Below are 18,563 nucleotides of genomic sequence, written 5' to 3'. Positions count from 1 at the left end.
TAAAGTGCCAGATTACAATATCTATTAAATAATGCTTCATTTTAAATAAAATATGGTTGTAGTATATCGGTTGTACTCTTATTTTATAACTATCAAGTTATGGGTTTAAATCTTGCATTTAATTTACTTTCCCCAAATTTCAATAATTTTTTTTAAAGAAAAAAACCTAATTATATAAGATAAAACCCTAACTTATTTCCTAGCTATCATTGGTTATCTAACAAATATTTAGAAAAAATGCAACAATATCGGATCTATACTTCCACTCTTTCAACAATATTCGATGAAAGATGTATTATTCTTTCTAATTCACCAGTAAGTTCAAATTCCTTCCACTCTTACAAAAATATTCCATGAAAGATGTATTGTTTTTTCTAATTCACTAGTAAGTTCAAATTCTTCTTAATCTTTTTAGATTTAATATTTTTCAATTTATGTGATTGTCTTATAATTTATATTGAGAAAGATTTATGTGATTGTCTTATAGTTTATACTTAGAAAGATTTATTGGATAAGTTAGATAATAAACTTATCATAAATCTATTTCAAAATAAGAAAATTCATAAATAACAATTGTAATATTTATTAAATTAATTAATCTTTGAAGCTATTAATATTTTTTAAATATTTTTTTTAACTGTATACAGTGCCCCTATATAGATTTTCTGGATCTGCGACCGTGTTCTAATATATTGTCTGTGGTTTCCATTTGCAATTATCCAACTTCTTTATGTCTACTATTAGCATATCAAAATATGTAAAAGTTTGCAAAAATTAAATAAAGAAAGAAAAGAATTATTGTATGATAATTGACTCTCTATATATATTTTAGAGTGGCAAAGCGAGCATAACTTAGTTGACGTATCTATTGTGTTAATAATGACCACATGATTAGTAATTCAAATCTCTCAAACCTCAATATATACATATACGATACAATTTCAAATATATATAGTAAAAATTAAAACTATTTTCAAAATATAACCAAACCAATCCAACTTTTTATAGTTCATTTAAGTTTTTCTTTTTTTTTGGGCTGTTTGTGTAAATAGTTTTAAATTTTTTGCTATTCATAATAATTACTCATTATATAACAAACATAAAGTTGATAAGGGTCCAACCTCCAAACCTAAGAAAATCCCACTAATGCTCTACATTCTAACTTTATTCAAATAGTGGATATGGAATTTGTCATTTAATAGATCAAAATTGACACAAAACAACATAGTTGAAACACAAAGTATCTATCTAATTATTTATTAAAAAAAAGAAAAGAATATATATCTATATATCTATATACATATATTTAAAAAGAAAATACATATATCCAAGGTGTAAAATGATGCACACGAGATAGTAAGGGTTAGGAGTGTGCATGGACAACATGCCCACGTGTATAATTGTGTAGTCCAACTTCCCCCCATATGCATTCCTCATTCCTCTATCTCCTCTTTCACTAAACAAATAAAAGCCACTCGATCACACCCTCTTTTATTATATGTTATTTTTATTTCCAAAATATTATAAAAATAAAAACAAACAAATAAAATAAAATAAAAAGATTTTTTTTCTCCACCACCCACAAAAGCACTCTGTCTCTCACTCTCTCTTTTACAAGAATCTGCTCTGATTCCAAACTAATATTACTATAAATCTTTTCCTTCCTAGATTTGTCCCTTCCTAAAGGCATCAACCCTATAAATACCCTCTCTTTCTTCTTCCTCATCATCCATCCATCCATTCATCCTTTTGCTTTCTTCTCATTCCTCTAATTGCCAAAATTATTATATATGGTGGTAACTGCCTTGCAAATGGCTCCTTCTTCTTCTCGTTTCCCCGAGCACTTCGTTGAAGTGGTTTGTTGTCGTTGTGTTTATTGTGAAAATGGCGGCGACGACGACGACGACGACGGTGATAGAGTGGACGTCGCGCCCGCCGCTTGATTATTAACTATTACTAGCTAATACTTGCATTTAATATTATGGGAGAAGAGGAATTTTTGGGTTTAGGGTTTGGGGCAAAAAAAAATATTATACTAGCTAGTTAGGGTATGGGAGATGGGATGATGATAGGAAATGTTAGTTTAAAAACCCTTACTATTTTATGTTTCTCTCCCTTGGTCTTGTGTGTAACCATAATTTTTTTGTTTGGAGGGTTAATACCCTTTTCTCACCTACTATATGTATATGTTTATATATTCTACTTAATCATAAAAGAAGTACTTAACTAAATTACTTCCATGTTTAATAATCTTTCTTCATTTCAATTTTCACCAATCTATCTCTTCTTCTAGAAAATATGTCTTTGAAAAAAATTATAAAGTTACTACCGTAGTATATATGGGTAATTTTAATTACTAGAACCTTTTTTTTAATAGAAAAAGGTGTTTTGTAAATTATTTTGATTTCTCTTAAAACTATTTATATAATAATCTAAACCATTATGAAACTCTACCCATTTTTTCTACAGGTATGTTTGGGGTGGGATTTTAGGGGAAAAAGGGTTAGGAAATTGGACCAAACCATCTTTTCCTCAATGGGAATTAGAGAGTTATCTTTTCCTCTCTTTTCCTTTCTTACAACCTTACATTATTTTACCCAAATAACTCAATCCAAATTTTATTATTGTTTTTCAAATAACTACAATCATAACCCTTCCCTCAAACACATATTATTATAACAATACTATCATAATCCCTCCTCCAAACACATGCTATCATAACACTACATTTCATATTCCATCCCCCAAACACATATTGTCATAACACTAAAAGTATCATAATCTTAGGATTATTATAATCCTTTTCTCTCATAACTCTTTCCCTTCCCCAAATGAACCCCACAGGTTAAGCCTCGAGAAAAACAAAAAAAAAAAAAAAAAAAAAAAAGAAAAAAGAAAAAAAGAAAATTTTAGATGATTTAACATAATAATAATAATAAATAAATAAATAAAGCAAAGAAAAAAAACATTATTTGAGATTTTTTTCATTGCATGCATTGCCTTAATTAAGGGAAATTTCAAGTAATCAATTTTATATTTTGCTGACTAAAAAGGTCACAAGAAATCAAACTTCAATGATTAGTCAATTAGTTGACCTTAAAATAAATGATTATTTAAATAGACTCATTTTAATTTTATATTTTTCCATGAATGTGTGCTTCTATCTATCTGTATGTATGTATGTATGTATGTATGTATGTATGTATGTATATATAGGATTGCAGTTTAATTAGTACTTAAACTCGATGATATTAAGCTTTATATTTGTTATCTCAGATCTAATACAATATATTAACTATATTATTTTGCTAGTTTATTTGTAAATTGTTCCAAAAATTTTAATTTTTCAACTAATTAAGAAAATTCAAATTTGTATAAGGAGTAGATTTTCCTAAATTATCTATAAACCCTGTCTTTCACTTAGTCTATTATTTCAAAAAGTTATTGCAATATTGTTGAGATATTTTCACAAACATTTTTTAAAAACTATCCTTGATTTAGAACAAAAATGAAGTGTGAGGTTGGAACAATCAGGTGATTAGTAGAACAAAAATTAACGATTCGTAGAAGACGAATTATACTTTTTTTTTTTGTTCTGCATCAATTTCTATTCAAAAGTCTAAAATGATTTTTTAAATTAAAGGGTAATTCTAAAACATGTATAAAATATCAAAGGCATTGTTGTAAAGTTTGAAAGAGTGTGGCCAATATTTTTTTACTAGGGAGTGGGCGATAGTTTTGCCGCACACCGTATGTTTTGTTTTGTTTTCTTCTTTTTTCTTCTTTCTTTTCTTTTCTTTTCTGTTTTTCTTTCTTCCTTTTTTTCTCTTTTTCCATTTTCTATTATTATTTTTTTTTATTATGTATCATAATTTTAATTATTATATTTAGAGGAATTTTCGTAAATATAACAAACTATTCAAATATTTACGGTCCGTCTAACAAAAACCTATAAAGTTACACATTTTTTAAATATTTCAGATTTACCTTTTTATCTTTTTTGTCCTCATTGCCACAATTTTTTTCTATCATTCTTTTCAAATTTTTTTCTATCGTCTTTCTTATTTGATTTCTTTCTATCATTTTTCTTCTTTTTCTCATATTTTTTATTTCTTTCCATCGTCTTTTTTTTTACGTCGTTTAGATTAGAGTAACCAAATTGATCGTGTATTTTTTTACGTCGTTTAGATTAGGGTAACCAAATCAATCGTATATAAAGAGTCTTGAAATTTTTTTACGTTATTTAGATTATGGTAACCAAATCTAAAAGATCATGTATAAAGAATGTTGAAAAAAATCGTTTAGATTGAAGAAGCCAAATATAAACGATCATGTAAAAAAAAAAACAATCATGTACCAAAATAATTAAAAAAAAAATTATTTAGCCAAATCTAAACGATCGTATACCAAAGAATTTTGAAAAAATAAACGATCGTGTACCCAATTTTGGAAAATAAAATCGTTTAGATTTAGCCCCAAATCTAAACGACCAAATCCAAATGATCGTGTACAAATGATAGCCAAATCTAAACGGTTGTGTACCAAATATATTACACACGTTGTTGATGGAGTGGTTGACAAGACATTTTTGCTATTTTCTATTATAGGCCTGTGGGCTTTTTCCATTTTCGAAATTATTCTATACAGTGTAAATATTTTTTCGCTTTGCTATATTTTTTAAAAGACCCCTTATATTTATCTATTATTATTGTTATTATTATCATTATCATCATAATTTTACTAGTTATGCTAAATTTCACTTTGCTTTGTACACTAATCTTATGCTTTTCTTTGCTTTTCTACTGCCCATTTTCTAAATCTTTTTTATTAATATATATGATATTTTTTTTTTAATAATGTCTCATTTTCCTTCATTTTCTTCTTTTTTTTTAAAAAAAAATCTGACGACGAAATCTAGAAAATTTGGGAGTCTGATTTTCTTGAATTCTTGAAGTGAGAAAATCGTTTATTTAGAAGTACGAGATCGATCTTTAATATGTTTTCTTTTATCAAAATCTCAATATGTTATTTTATGTTTGCTTAATTTATTGTGATTACTTCTTTACTCTTGTTCTACTTATCTAATTTCTTATTAAACATCATTTTGTTTCCTATTTAAATTTTTAAACCTTTTCTAATTAAAATTTTCAAATGTTTTAAAATCTTTCAAATTTAAAATTCTGCAAGTTTTAAAATCTTTCTAATTCATAAAGACTATTTTTTTTATCCTTTAAAAAATTTGTCTCTAATATTATTATAATTTTTTTTCATGCATTTCAAACTTCCAAAATTTAATCTATAATTTCAGAAAGTTTTCCTAATCAATCTTTTTTAACAACTTATACTGTTTTCTTTAAACAAAATCCTATTATGGAATCTAAGAAATTTGAGAGTTCAATTTCCTAGAATTCTTGAGGTGAGGAATCACATCTTTGGGAGTTCAAGATTTGATCCCAAGAAAAAAATGGTTTTAATTAATGTTTTAAAAAAACATCTTTTTATTAGAAGACTATTCCGATGACGGATTTTGAGAAATTGTACTAATTTCTCACTTTTTTGAAATGAGAAGAAAAAAAATGTTTTCTCAATATAGTCTAATTGATGAATTTTCTTCCACTTATTTTAAGGGATCGTTGCTTTGAATATGAGAGTAATAAGAATAAAATAAGACATCATTTTTTTAAAAGGATGTAAAATTTTTTCAAACAACATTTTCAATTTAAGTTTTGAAGGAAAAAGAAAAAATATTGGCCACCATTTTTACGATTGTTAAGGGGTGCTAACACCTTCTCCTTACACATTTAACTCCCGAACTCAATTCTAGTTTTCGTAGACCATTTTTTTTAATAATTTTATTTAAAAAATTGTTTATTATATTTTGGTGTCCAATCACACGATAAAAAAATGATTGGTGGCGACTCCTAATTTGTTTTAAAACAAACCATTTTGAGGATATCAGCGGCTCCACGTCGTCTCGAGCACGTGACGACATATACCTTCAGTCATAACATTGTATTTGTACTCAACAAGTTAGAGAAAAGTATCTTTCTTATTATCGTTTAGAGTCAAAATAAAGTTACATATATATAGAGAACAGAGAAACTCTAGACTGTATGTACAATTACGATAATGGACATATAATATATATATATCATAACACTCCCCCTCAAGCTGGAGCAAATATGTTGATCATGGCCAGCTTGTTACACAGATAGCTTATCCTTGCTCCATTTACAACTTTGGTCAAAATATCTCCCAATTGTTCTCTAGTTTTCACATATCCTGTGGACACCAACCCATCTTGGATTTTCTCACGAATGAAGTGACAATCCACCTCAATATGTTTAGTTCGTTCATGAAATACTGGATTAGATGCAATGTGAAGTGCAACTTGATTATCGCACCATAATTTAGTTGGCACTATAATACTGAAGTCTATCTCAGATAATAGTTGGTGAATCCATACTATTTCGCACAGAGATTGTGTCATAGCTCTATATTCTGACTCAGCACTCGAACGAGAAACAACATTTTGTTTTTACTCTTCCATGATACCAAGTTTCCACCTACAAAGACACAATATCCAAAGGTTGATCTCCTATCCTCTAGAGATCTCGCCCAATCAACATCAGAAAAACATTCAACTCTTGTATGTCCATGATTTTTGTATAAGATCTCACGTCCAGGAGCATCTTTCAAATAACATAGAATCTGCTCTACTGCAGCCCAATGATCCACTGTAGGGGAAGACATGAACTGACTTACCACACTTACAGAATAAGCAATGTCTGGTCGAGTCACTGTTAAGTAGTTCAACTTCCCAACTAATCTCCTATATCTCTCATGATCTTTACATAATTTTTCTTCTTTAACAAGTTGCTGATTCGGCATCATCGGACTACCACTTGGTTTGGCTCCTAATTTTCTTGTCTCAGACAACAAATCAAGTACATATTTTCACTGAGACAAATAAATACCTTTCTTACTTCTCATCACTTCAATGCCTAAAAAATATTTCAACCGACCCAAATCTTTCGTGTGAAACTGACCCTGAAGGAAAGTTTTGAGAGATGAAATACCCGATGCATCATTTCCAGTAATAACAATATCATCAACATATACAACCAGTAAAACTATACCATTATCAGATCGACGATAAAAAGCAGAATGATCATATGTACTCTTTTGCATATCAAAGTATACAAGAGCTTGACTAAAGTTACCAAGCCACGCACGTGGACTCTATTTCAAACCATACAAAGATTTTCGAAGGCGACATACTTTATCACTCTCTCCCTGAGCGACAAACTCAGGTGGTTGCTCCATATAAACTTCCTCTTGAAGATCACCATGCAAAAAAGCATTCTTAATGTCAAGTTGATGCAAAGACCAATTATGGGTAGCAGCCATGGAGAGAAATAGGCGGATGGAAGTTAATTTGGCAACTGGAGAAAATGTATCTGAATAATCAATACCATAGGTTTTAGCATAACCTTTGGCAACAAGACGAGCTTTCTATCGAGCCACTGTTCCATCAGGATTCACCTTAAGAGAAAACACCCATTTAAAACCAATAACCTTCTTTCCTGCAGGATGAGATACCAAATCCCAAGTACCATTATCATCTAAAGCAGTCATCTCCTCAATCATTGGATTTCGCCAGCCAGGATGAGATAAAGCTTCATGAACAGTGTTAGGAATAGATGTGGAGTCAAGATATGTAATAAAAGCATACGTGGGGGAGACAATTGGTGATAGGAAACAAAAGAAGAAATAGGGTAAGTACACTTGCGTTTACCTTTGCGAAGAGCAATGGGAAGATCATCACTTGGTCCCGGATCGCATGATGAAGGAGGCACTAATGTAGGACATGAGTCTGAAGGTTGTGATGGAGGTCGTCGGGAGTAGACTCGAGAAGGCAACGGGTGGGAAGGAGGCGCATCAGTGGAAGAGGTAATCTCATTTATAAAAAGATTGTCATCCTCCCCCTGACACGAACTCGATGGTGATGAAGTAAAAGGTGTATCCTAAAAAAAAGCAACATCAGGCGAAACAAGATATCTTTTAAGAGTAGGACAATAACAACGATACCTCTTTTGAACACGTGAATAACACAAGAAGATACATTTCAAGATTTGGGATTTAGCTTAGTATGATGAGGACGAATGTCGCGAACAAAAAAAAAAAAAAAAAACACAACCAAATATCTTAGGAGCAATAGGAAACAAAGACTTGGTAGGAAAAAGAACACGGTAAGGAATCTCACCATTAAGAAGAGATGAAGGCATTCTATTAATTAAAAAACAAGTCGTAGACACGATATCAACCCAAAAAGTTTTCGAAACATGCATTTGAAACGATAAGCACAAGCAGTTTCAAGTAAATGCCTATTTTGCGTTCTGCGACACCATTTTGGGATAGAGTGTCAGCACACGAAGACTGATGAATAATGCCATGTTCACACAAGTAAGAGCCAAGAGTATGAGAAAAATATTCACCCGCATTATCAGTGCGCAAAGTTTTGATAGAGACATTAAACTGATTTTTTATTTCTGCATGAAAGGCACAAAAGTGAGATAATAACTCAGAACAATTTTTCATTAAATATAACCAAGTTAGACGAGAATGATTGTCAACAAATGTAACAAAATAACGAAAGCCTGTTTGAGATACAATTGGACAAGGACCCAAAATATTAGAATGAACTAACTCAAATAGAGCACTTGCTCGTTTATTGACTCGAGAACTCGAACTAAGACGATAAAAGTTAGCAAATTGACACGAATCACAATTTAAAGAGGACAAAGACCTAAATTTGGGATAGAGTTTCTTCAACGCAAATAAAGATGGATGACCTAAACGACAATGAACTTCAAAGGGAGAAGGAACGACAAGACACGCCACAGCTTGTGATACTCAGTGATCAAAGAGATAAAGGCCTCCTGACTCATATCCTCTACCAATAATCTTCTTCGTCACACAATCCTGAAACAAGCAATAACCAGGAAAGAACAAAACAACACAATTAAGGTCATGAGTGAGTTGACTAATAGAAATTAAATTAAAGGATAAGTTAGGCAAATGTAATACAGGAGAAAGAGAAAATGCTGGGGTAAGATGAATAGTGCTAGATCCAAGAACAGAAGATGTGGAGCCATCTGCCAATTATGTGAGATGGAAAAGGAGCAAGGGACAACAATCTAGAAAATAGGTGAGAATTACCTGTCATATGGGCTGTGGCACCGTAGTCTATGACCCATTTTGTAGATGATGTAAGAAGACACTTGGTATTACCTGAGGCAACAGTGGATGCAACAGGAGTAGAGGAAGATGACGCTTGTAATGAGTCTTGGTAGTTTTGAAACTTAGCGTACTCATCTGCAGAAATCGTAACTGACGCCTCTAGTATATCACATGTGGAAGCTATCTGAGCATGTTGAGATTGTTGACTATTCTTATATAACAATTTTCGACAATCACGTTTCATATGGCCTGGCTTACGACAATTGTTACAAACAATCTCTGTAGAATCTGGTTTTCAATGATCATAACTCTTCCTCTGAACATTGCCATCTATCGCTCGAGGTGCTCGAGGGTTATTGTTCTTGCTAATGAGAGCACTATTGGATTGAGGAATAGATACACCACTCAGAGAGAATCTTAGAGTCAGAGAGAATCTGTGCCTTCGCCATTCCAAATTCAGCTAAAAGTCCATTTAAAAAGATCATAACAACCATCTTCTCTCGTTGAGCTTGTTGAACTTTAACATCAGGACTAAATGGTAACAACAAAGCAAGCTCAGCAGTTATCTTCTTAAGGCGCATAAAGTAGTTGGTAACAAATTTCGCTTTTTGTTCAGCACGGAAAAACTACATACAGACCTCAAACATTCTATGTACTTACTCTTTACCTGAATATAGAAAATCTAAAAATTCCCAAAGTTCTTTAACAGACTCACAGTGATCAACCAATCCAATTATCTCACTCTCAATGGAGTTTTTGATCTGAAGATATAGGTGGACATCATCACGAAGCCAATCCTTCTTCTTCTTTGCATCTTCTGGGGCATCTTCGGTCATATGATCATCCATATCATTACTTCTCAAATAGAATAAGATTGTCCAACACCAATCATAATAATTCGATCCATTTAACTTGTGGTTGGTGATCTTAGAGGCTAGGGGAATAACATTAGAAACTACCAAATTCTTTATGTCGGCCATATTGGAGACACAGACTGATTGTAGTCCACACAAACAAAACAAATCAATCCAAACAGCTGCAAGATTGGAACAAAACCAGCCACAACCCTAGAACATGATACCATGTACTCAAGAAGTCAGAGAAAAGTATCTTTCTTATTATCGTTTAGAGTCAAAATAAAGTTCCATATATATAGAGAACAGAGAAACCCTATACTGTATGTACAATTACGATAATGAACATATAATATAAATATATATATATATATATATATATATCATAACAGTATTCATCAATTACTACATGAGCAATATATATATAATCTTCTATATATGGGTCAAAGACCCCCAAATATAGATGTCGAGTCATTGAACTAGGTTACCAAAGTCTGATGTTTTATTTATTCTTTTATATGTTTCTGTAGTTATTCCTTCTATTATTAACTAGTACTGCAATCATCCGTTCATTAATAACTAAGTGTTACTTTTCTCAACTTTAAATTATATTTCATACAAATATTAACACTCAGAAACAATGTGGTGTATGAAAATAATCCAAATTTCCATTCGTCACCGTCACATAATCCTAGAGTCTCTTTTATGTTCAAAATTACAAATTTTATTTATAATTTGAGAGTAGTTTTGATAATAAAATGTCAATGGTAGTATCGGAAATAAATAATGTATTTTTAAAACAATGTTCATAAATATTCTTTTATAACTTTTAAAAATGTTGATGTTATGGATTATTTTGCACTAAAAGACACGACAAACTCTAAAAGTGATTAGGAAATTACCGTATCATTAAAAAAGCCGACAAGTTTTAAAGTTCTAAACCATATACATTGGGCCCAATTAGCCTTGGAGAAGAAAATAGTTTGGATCAAAAACTTGAATTAAGCTACGTTCAACCTTGATCAAGATTGAGGGCGAAGCCTTCCTTATCAACGAATTGGTTGACTGATCATACTCAATGCATTCACTAACCCAACTAAACTTGGAGAAGATGAACGAGGTATGTCAAATATCATAGGTGCGCTCAAATCCTTCTTTATTTTACATCTCTCGTGTTTTCTAAATTATAAATTCACGGTTATTATCATATGATGCATTTATTTGTTGAAACATTGACATCTACTCTAAAAGAAGTGGAAAAAAATTAATAAAGGTTATTAATCACATTTAAAAAGAAAAAAAGAAAAAAAAAAGTAACCTAAAACAAGTGTAGTGATGAAGCCACGTAACAAAAGGGTTTTGTGATCGAAATTAAAATTAAAAATCAATAACAAAAAGAAAAAAGAATCCTTGAACAAATTAAATACCACAAAATATTTTTGTGTCTTAAATGAAACCTCTAATCTTCTCTAGTTGTTTTCCTTTTTGGCAAACCATTATCCTTCCTCCACGTTTTTTTTTTTTTTGTATTTTCCAACCGTCTCCATCAATTATCAAAGAAAATCGAAAACAATAATATCTATATGTATAGAATAATTTCCTTCTTCAAGAAACTCAAACTAATACATTACTTCTTTTATCTCTTACACCTTGCGGTGGCGCCGCCGTAGAACATGGCGGCGGCCTTCCATTATTACAGCTGCTGCTACTTCTTTTCCATAAATGGCGGCAGCAGCAGTAGAATTTCTCGAGTGAGGCCGAGGGCAGTGGCTCCTAATTTAGAGGTAATATATTTACTACTTTCGTTCCTAATTAGATATGTCTTATTTAGACTTAAAATAGGGTTTTTGATTTTACAACTTTAAATCTCGTTTGATTTTATTTTTTATACTTTTGCGTGTCGAATTTCAGTTTTCAAGTTTTTAATAAATTTTAAATTTAGTAACTCAGTGAGTTGTTATTATAATCGATTAAGTAATAATAATATTTCTCATGGATTAAAATACAATATAAGTATATATTTGAATTATAATGAAAATAATCGAGAGGAAGCTTTTTCTTTCTGAAAAAATAACAATAAACTATTAATAGAACTAAATTTAAATTTATTGAAAATATGGAGACTAAAATTGAACAAACTTTAAATATAAGATACAACTAAAAATAATATTTAATTTATATTTTTGTTTTTGTTTTTTTAAAAATTAAGTCTATTTTCTCTCCTATTTGGATCTTTATTAAATACAATGATTGAATTATTAATCAAATTTTTTTTAAAAAAAAAGCTTTTAGAAATTATTCTTTTTTTTTTAGTTTTTAAAATTGAGATTGAATTTTCAAATAATGTAGATAGCAAGAGAAGAAATTTGAGAAAAACAAAAACTCAAAAACAAAAATAACAAAGATTAATGTTTACGTAAATTTTGTATGTTTGGATGACACAGGAAGAGAAAGTGAAGTTGGGGGGTTCGGAAGTGAAGGTAAGTAGGCTTGGAATTGGAGCTTGGTCTTGGGGAGATAACATCTATTGGAATAATAATAGCTTTGAATGGGATGGTACATTTTTCACCAATTAATTAATTACTTACCCTCTTAATTAAATCAATTAATAATAATAGATTAGTAATTAAATATGTATTATATTATCATTTTAATTAGTTTCTATCTCTTTCTCTGTAAAACTATATATGTGTGTATTTTGATTTGTTTTTCTATTTAGTAACTATTTTGGTTAACAAGATTACTTAGCAAAGTTAATGTAGAGAAAGAGGAGATTGAGATTTGTAAAGAGAGGAAATTAAAGCAAAAGTAATAGAGATATATTTGGAAAATGTTGAAAGGAGGAGAATGGAGAAGGGAAAAAGGTGGGGGGGAGAGAAAATGGAAATAATGAATGATTACTTTTCTAAAATATAATAAAAAGTAAGGAAATGGTTATGAATAGCACTCAACTATTAATTATAATTATAATATTTTTCAATTTTTATTAATTTTAGCATTAAATTAGTGTTAGATTGAATATAGGTTTGAAACTGGTCGGAAGTAGGGTGTCGGGGTGGTCGAGTCGATCTGAAATCGGTTGGTTCTCGTGGGAAAATCGGTACCAATCGTTTTTTAAGAGAAAATCGACCGGTTTTCTTCGGTTCGGTTAGTTTTAGTCATTCAAACCAATTTTTCAACTAGCTACACTCACCCCAACATTGATTGAAAAGTGAAAATGAGAGAACGTCAAGGGAGGAAAGATATGGGAGGGAAAAGAGAGAAAAGAAAACAAAAACACACATATGTTAAAGTCATATGATCGAATTTAATGAATCAAGAATAACCTTTTAAAGCTATTCTTAAAAACTTTAGAAGAGAATTGGTAAAATGACCAATTTGAAACATTATGAATCAATCATGCAAAATTAAGAAATCATAATTGTTTTTTTCCCCTTTAATTATTATTAATTTTTTAAAATTTAACAACTGTGAAAGCCAGTGCAATGAAAAAACTATGAATATTAACTTGTTAAGATAGTAATTGATGTTATATCTACTAAGCTATGCTTGAATAGAATAATTGATGTTTGAAATTTTTCTTTCTTGGCGTGTGACTTTAGATAGGAAGCTGAAGGCTGCTAAAGCTGCTTTTAATGCTAGTATTGACAATAACATTACCTTCATTGATACCGCGGAAATTTATGGTGCCCCAGTAAGATATATCACAATCTTATTTTCTCTAATATTATAGGTCTCGTTTGGTAACAATTTTATTTTATTTTATTTTTTAAAAATTAAGCCTATTTTTTTCTGCATGTGTTACAATGATTTGCATTTTTCTTAAATAAAATAATTGAGTTCTGAGTCAAATTAAAAAAAAAAAAATCTTTTTGAAAGCTATTTTTTTTCTTTTAGTTTTTAAAATTTGGCTTGGCTTTTTAAATTATTGGTAGAATGTAGATAACAAATGAAGAAAGTTGGAGGTTGAAGTAGTATCTATAATTTAATTTTCAAAAACAAAAACCAATAACAAATTGGTTAACAAACGAGGCCCGAGTTGTTATGCTAATTCCAAAAATGACCTTTGCTAATTGAATCCATCAACCCTTTTCTTATGCAGTACACATTAGGCGCTATAGATTCAGAAACTCTTCTAGGAAGGTACTATTTGAAACACTAAGGAGATGTTTGGAACAACTTTAAATGGTGGACTGAACTATTATAGCACACTCCACGTTTGAGACTTCAATCATAATATAATAGTTAGTGTTTACAACTATTATAATCTATAATTAACTACATAATATTACTATTTTAAGTCCCTCTTTGTTGCACTTTTAACTATTTGGTAAATATTTACTATTTACGCACATCATTTATATTTCCTCTTTGTTACCATGTCTTTTATTTTCTTCTCAAATTAAAATTGTGTACACTTTAAACACAAATTATGGTAACATATTAACTAAAATAACTAACTCTCATCAATGTCCTAAACACCCATAAGAGTTGGTCTAGACTTAGTTCAAGAACGTTTCTGTTTATCTTGTTCCTATTTCTTATATATCTTTTCAAGAGATTAGATTTCTTTGATGATAATTTTCGTTTTTAGTTTCTTAATAATTTAGAACTAAGAAATATAACATAAAAAATTATCAAACAATTTTTTTTTTCTTAAAAGATGAGAAAAAGACTTTAAGAAACAGAAACGAGAAACTTTATCAAACGAATTGGTAGTAATTATCAAATGCTTATTTTCCTAGAAAGTACGAAACAAAAAGTAGAAGGGCTCTACTTAACGAACCCCTAAGTTTATGCATTAGTAGCAGCCACCGCTGGAAATCCTTCTAATAAAAAATAATTCCAAGTTTCTCTTTAGATTCATTAAAGAAAAGAAGCATAAGGATCCTGGATTTGAGGTCACGGTTGCTACCAAATATGCGGTTTTTCCATGGAGGCTCGGTCGTCACAGTGTCGTAAGTGCTCTCAAGGAGTCGCTCTGTCGTCTCGGTCTCGAATCAGTTGACTTGTATCAACTTCATTGGTATGTGCTTTTCAAACTCTCTTCTCATCTTCTTCTTTTTACTTGTAGTTATTTACTCATTGACTTTGAATTTCAGGCCTGGAATATGGGGAAATGAAGGTTTGTTCAAAGTAGTTTGAAAGTTTGACTTTTAATTTCTTTTTCGTTTTTAAGATTTTGTGACCATATCATTATGAAGAAGAGGCCTAACTTCATAAAGAAATCATTTCTCAGAGTATATTGATGGTCTTGGAGATGCTGTTGAGCAAGGACTTGTGAAGGCTGTTGGTGTTTCAAATTATAATGGTATATGTTCTAATCTTAATTTTGGTATATACAATGATAAACATTTTATAATTTGTGTGTAGTCCATCCTAGCTACTTTAATTTGGCTTGTGTGTACCTATGTCTGGTAGATGGTTTTGTCGACACTTATTCAACACATATCAGACTTTTGTTAGTACATTAATATAGATGTAAGTATTAGACATTAGTGTATTTTAGACATTAGTTGTACAAAGGTCAAAATATTTGTTAAACAATGCATAGTATATCTTGACTTTCAACAAGTTTAATAGAGTGAAATGCATCAAACTGGTTTTTTAACATAAAAATGTGTATTAACTTATTAACTTTGATTTTTTTAATAAAATCTTTATATGTACATGTGTGTTCTGGTCGTGTATGTATCCTAGTTTCTTCTATAAATTGCCACACGTTACACATATCGTCATATCATCGTGTTTATGTCTCGTATTCATTGTCTACAATATAGAGAAGCGACTTCGAGATGCATATGAGAAACTTAAGAAAAGAGGCATTCCACTAGCTTCAAATCAAGTGAATTATAGCCTCATACATAGAGTACCAGAAGAGAACGGTGTGAAGGCTGCTTGTGATGAACTTGGGGTCACCTTGATTGCTTATGCACCTTTAGCTCAAGGTAAGTGTCCACACCTACGACTACAATGTATGTTATACAAAATTATTTATTATATCATTCTTATACATCCCCGTTGAATGATATTGCATTAAAATCATCTTCATCCACTAACTTAAGCTTTTAGGTCAAAAGAAAGGTTATAGAAGAAACAAGCTATTAGTTTAGAAAGTCGTGTGTTCAAACTCATTCATTATTGTTTACTTAAATAATATTCATTTTCACTTGTTGGGTCTTCTTCATATTTCCATCTCACAAGTGAGAGGGAGTGTTGAATTATATAGAATTATTAAATACGCCTTCGCTTACTGACTTAAGCTTTTGGGTCAATTGGTAATTTAAGACACTTAATCCGTGTGATTCAACTTAATTAGTGCATGCTTCCTTTGGAGTTTCGGATAACAAATACTTCTCCCTTTTCTTTTCTAAATATTTTTTTAGTTTTTCTATGAGTAGAGCTCAAGATGCATTCCAACAATGAAAATATATGCACCCAAATTTGTATTTACTTTTATTTAGCAAATGTATTAGATTACTAAAAGGAGAGATATACCTTACCAAAAATTGTCTCAACTTTTCTTTTCTTTTTACAATTTGGAAATTTTGGGATCTTTCTCCAACCTCTTCTTAAGAATATATTGAAAAATCTAAATATGTTTTTAAAAGTCTGGAAGTATTAGAACAAGTAAAAAGAAAAGTTATAATTTTGAATTTCGCGATGACTCAAGATTTTAGTCATCTTTACTCTCGCTGTGAGTCCAATCGTTGTTTTGTTTGTCCTTCTCTCTAATTGAATATGATTGATATCTTATAATATAATGATCGTCTAAATAAATTATTTATTGAATTGTGTTTTCACTTTTAGATTTTCGATATATTACTTAACGAAAGCTCAATTCTTAATTAATCACAGGTGTTCTAACAGGAAAGTATACACCAACAAATCCTCCAATTGGCCTCCGATCCCTCATTTACTCTTCAGAGTTTTTAGCAAAGGTTAAAAAAAAAAGAACTTTTTTTTTTAATAAATCCATGAAGAACAACAAAAACTAAACAAGTTAGTTACTTTACTTTTACTTCCTTTTAATTGATTTACATGTGCAGCTTCAACCACTCTTGAATCTAATAAGGGACATAGGAGAGAAGTACAATAAATCCCCCACACAAGTTAGTTACTTTACTTTTACTTCCTTTGTATATAAAATTAATTATGTTTATTTTTCTTTTTTACATCTTTTTATACTTGCAAATATGTTGGTTTATTTATTTATTTTGTTAATGTGTGTTATATATCTCTCCCTTTAGAGTCCATTTAATAACAATTCTAGATTTTTCGTTTGACCAAGTAGCTAGATTAATTGTTTAGTTGTGAGATCTCAAATAATGTAAGGAGTTACTTATTAGAGTGAATTTAATTAAGACATAAACTAATTTACATAGATCAATTTATGACACTCTTAGATTTTAGAGGTTTTTGTACGGAAGACTCAAGTTCTCAAAGAAAAATGAGATTTATCCCACTTTTCTTAAAATGAGAGTTTTTGACCCTTGGTTGATGTCAAATTCGAATAAAATTATAAAAAATGAAACTGTCGAGTTAACACGAATTCTCATTCTTTGGTCTCGCCTGAGAACAATGACATGTCGAGTGGTTATTTTAGGCGAAAAGTTTGATTTTGCCAGAGATCAAGAAAAAGAGAGAGAAAGAAAGGATAACTTGAGACAAACAATCATTTTAGAAAATTTGTGTTTGAACAACAAACATTATATTTTATAAAGATAAGTTCAAATTTCAAATTATATTTTTAATGTGTGTATATATTATATATATTCATATTAAAGATGTAGGTGTATTGGGTTTACTTGATTAGGTGGCGTTGAACTGGTTGATAGCACAAGGAAATGTGGTGCCAATCCCGGGAGCCAAAAATGAAGAACAAGCCATTGAATTTGTTGGTGCTTTGGGTTGGACAATTTCCAATGAAGAAATACATCAACTTCGCTCCTTCGCTTCTAAACTTCGACCTCTTTTTGGTCTTCCTTTTGAAAACCTCTAAATTATCCATTATAAATTCATCCCTTTGGTTAATTAAGTCATATATATTTGCTTCACTTTTGTTTTAATTTTTCATCCTGAATAAGTTGTAGTACTTGGAAAAAAAATGGTTGATATATTCATGGATAATGAAATTACATAAATAGTCTATATTATCGTGTTGAAGATTTTGTCTAAAAAAAAAAATATGAGATTATCTTTTTTTAAATAATAATATTTAAGGTATTTAAGAAGATAACAAGATTTTCCTTTATTTTAGAAATCTTGAAAAAGATCTTATAAAATTAAGGAATATATATATATAAGTCATATATATATATATATATGCATAAAAAAAAAAAAAGAAGAAGGGCGTGTGTACTGCCGCATGAACGAAGTTCGGAAGAAGATACACACTTTAGAAGATCGACGAAATTCGGTTTATAGAAGCTACTGGTACGAAAAGGTACTGCGATCTTATGACTA

General features: G+C 30.2%; 1 protein-coding gene across 4 annotated transcripts; it reads left to right on the top strand.

The window, feature by feature from the left end:
- The first annotated feature begins 11,687 nt into the window (after window positions 1-11,687).
- On the top strand, window positions 11,688-18,263 carry LOC103504123 (uncharacterized oxidoreductase At1g06690, chloroplastic-like). Of its 4 annotated transcripts, XM_051088016.1 has the most exons (11): window positions 11,688-11,881; window positions 12,542-12,653; window positions 13,700-13,791; window positions 14,200-14,240; window positions 14,959-15,123; window positions 15,200-15,222; window positions 15,337-15,408; window positions 15,878-16,045; window positions 16,956-17,038; window positions 17,147-17,209; window positions 17,914-18,263. In XM_051088016.1, the coding sequence occupies exons 1-11, from the start codon at window positions 11,771-11,773 to the stop codon at window positions 18,097-18,099; spliced, it is 1,116 nt and encodes a 371-aa protein (XP_050943973.1). In that variant the 5' UTR covers window positions 11,688-11,770; the 3' UTR covers window positions 18,100-18,263. The 4 variants fall into 4 exon arrangements, with proteins under 4 accessions (XP_050943973.1, XP_050943976.1, XP_050943975.1 ...); XM_051088017.1 differs by lacking the exon at window positions 13,700-13,791 and having other exon boundaries at window positions 11,694-11,881; window positions 12,542-12,577; XM_051088019.1 differs by lacking the exons at window positions 12,542-12,653; window positions 13,700-13,791 and having other exon boundaries at window positions 11,693-11,881.
- Window positions 18,264-18,563: the final 300 nt, after the last annotated feature.

Source organism: Cucumis melo, chromosome 7 (genome assembly GCF_025177605.1).
Source record: "Cucumis melo cultivar AY chromosome 7, USDA_Cmelo_AY_1.0, whole genome shotgun sequence".
In the NCBI taxonomy this organism is placed as follows: domain Eukaryota; kingdom Viridiplantae; phylum Streptophyta; class Magnoliopsida; order Cucurbitales; family Cucurbitaceae; genus Cucumis; species Cucumis melo.
This window is presented reverse-complemented; position numbering and strand designations above follow the sequence as displayed.

Coding starts and splice junctions, on each gene's coding strand:
- LOC103504123 (XM_051088016.1), top strand. CDS start 11,771: ATGGCGGCGGCCTTCCATTATTACAGCTGCTGCTACTTCTTTTCCATA. Junction 14,241..14,958: donor TCAGAAACTCTTCTAGGAAG/GTACTATTTGAA, acceptor GTTTCTCTTTAG/ATTCATTAAAGAAAAGAAGC. Junction 15,223..15,336: donor TGGAATATGGGGAAATGAAG/GTTTGTTCAAAG, acceptor ATCATTTCTCAG/AGTATATTGATGGTCTTGGA.